This window comes from Trichechus manatus, unplaced genomic scaffold (genome assembly GCF_000243295.1).
Source record: "Trichechus manatus latirostris isolate Lorelei unplaced genomic scaffold, TriManLat1.0 scaffold00065, whole genome shotgun sequence".
In the NCBI taxonomy this organism is placed as follows: domain Eukaryota; kingdom Metazoa; phylum Chordata; class Mammalia; order Sirenia; family Trichechidae; genus Trichechus; species Trichechus manatus.
The window spans coordinates 11,101,080-11,102,133 of record NW_004444001.1 but is presented as its reverse complement, the minus strand read 5'-3'; the positions used below and the strand labels follow the sequence as shown (position 1 = coordinate 11,102,133).

General features: G+C 68.7%; 1 protein-coding gene across 1 annotated transcript in view; it reads right to left on the bottom strand.

Moving 5' to 3' along the window:
* The window catches only part of RUNX2 (RUNX family transcription factor 2), a 137,388-nt gene extending 137,167 nt beyond the window's left edge, over nucleotides 1-221 (bottom strand). Inside the window, exon 1 of the mRNA XM_023734244.1 lies at nucleotides 1-221. Within this exon, the coding sequence (XP_023590012.1) occupies nucleotides 1-194 (194 nt within the window). The 5' untranslated portion in view covers nucleotides 195-221.
* Between the last annotated feature and the right edge of the window lie 833 nt (nucleotides 222-1,054).

Sequence of the window (1,054 nt, the reverse complement as noted above, 5' to 3'; positions counted from 1 at the left end):
GCCGCCGCCGCTGCCGCTGCCGCCGCCGCCGCCGCCGCCGCCGCCTCCTGCTGCTGCTGTTGCTGCTGCTGTTGCTGTTGCTGCTGCTGTTGCGCAGCCACCACCGGGCTCACGTCGCTCATCTTGCCGGGCTGCAGGCTGCTGGAGGGGGGGCTGAAGCGCCGGCTGGTGCTCGGATCTACGGGAATACGCATCACAACAGCCACAAGTTAGCGAAGTGGCCGGGGGAGGGGGAGGAGGGTGGAAATGAGGGGCGAGGAGGAGGAAATTGGGGGGGTGGAGGCGAGACGGGGGGAAAGGGGATGGAGGTGATGGGGCTGAGGAGGTGAGAGATCAAGTTCGATGGAGCCGACTGCCGGGCGGAGTTTGATGGGGCCAGCGGTGGCGATGCGGAGCAATCGGGTTGGCGGATTGGGAGACCCCGGAGGCGCAGATCTTTGCTGGAGCCTTTGAAACTCCCGGGATGAGCTGCGAACCGGCGCGGGGGTGCGTTTGGCCCGGGGAGTCAGGGGACTTGAGTTTGCAGCGTGGAGTGGGGTCCCTTGAGGCACCGTGTCCTGGGTGCGCTGGCGCCCCCTCCCAGTTCGCGTCCGGCGGTGTAGTGGGGTGGGTTTAGAAGTCCAGCCCCGGAGCCGGCATAAGCCGCGCGCTGCTGCCCAGCTGCAGGCGTCCGCGCCTCCGCCCGCCCGCGCCGCCGCCGCCTCCGCCTCCTCCGCGGCGGCCGCCGCACCCCCCGCGCCGGCTGCTTGTTCAGATTCCTTCTGCTGCGGCTGCCAGCCTGGCTCCCCGGCTCGACTCCTGCCTTTCCCTTCTCGTCTCTCCCTCTCACCGCCACCTCCTTGCATCCACTCCCTCCTGCTATTTGCAAGGCTCCCCCGTCCCTCGCGCTTGAAGGTGTCTGTTAGGAGATAAATAGCGGGCAGCGGATCTCCAGACTGCGGATCTTGAGCTTGCGAATCGCAGCCGCTGCCGCCGCCCGCCGGCCGCAAGAAGGAGCCCCCTGGCCGCTGCGAGCAGCTTCCAAAGCCGAGAGAGGCGGCCCCAGTCTAGGGGG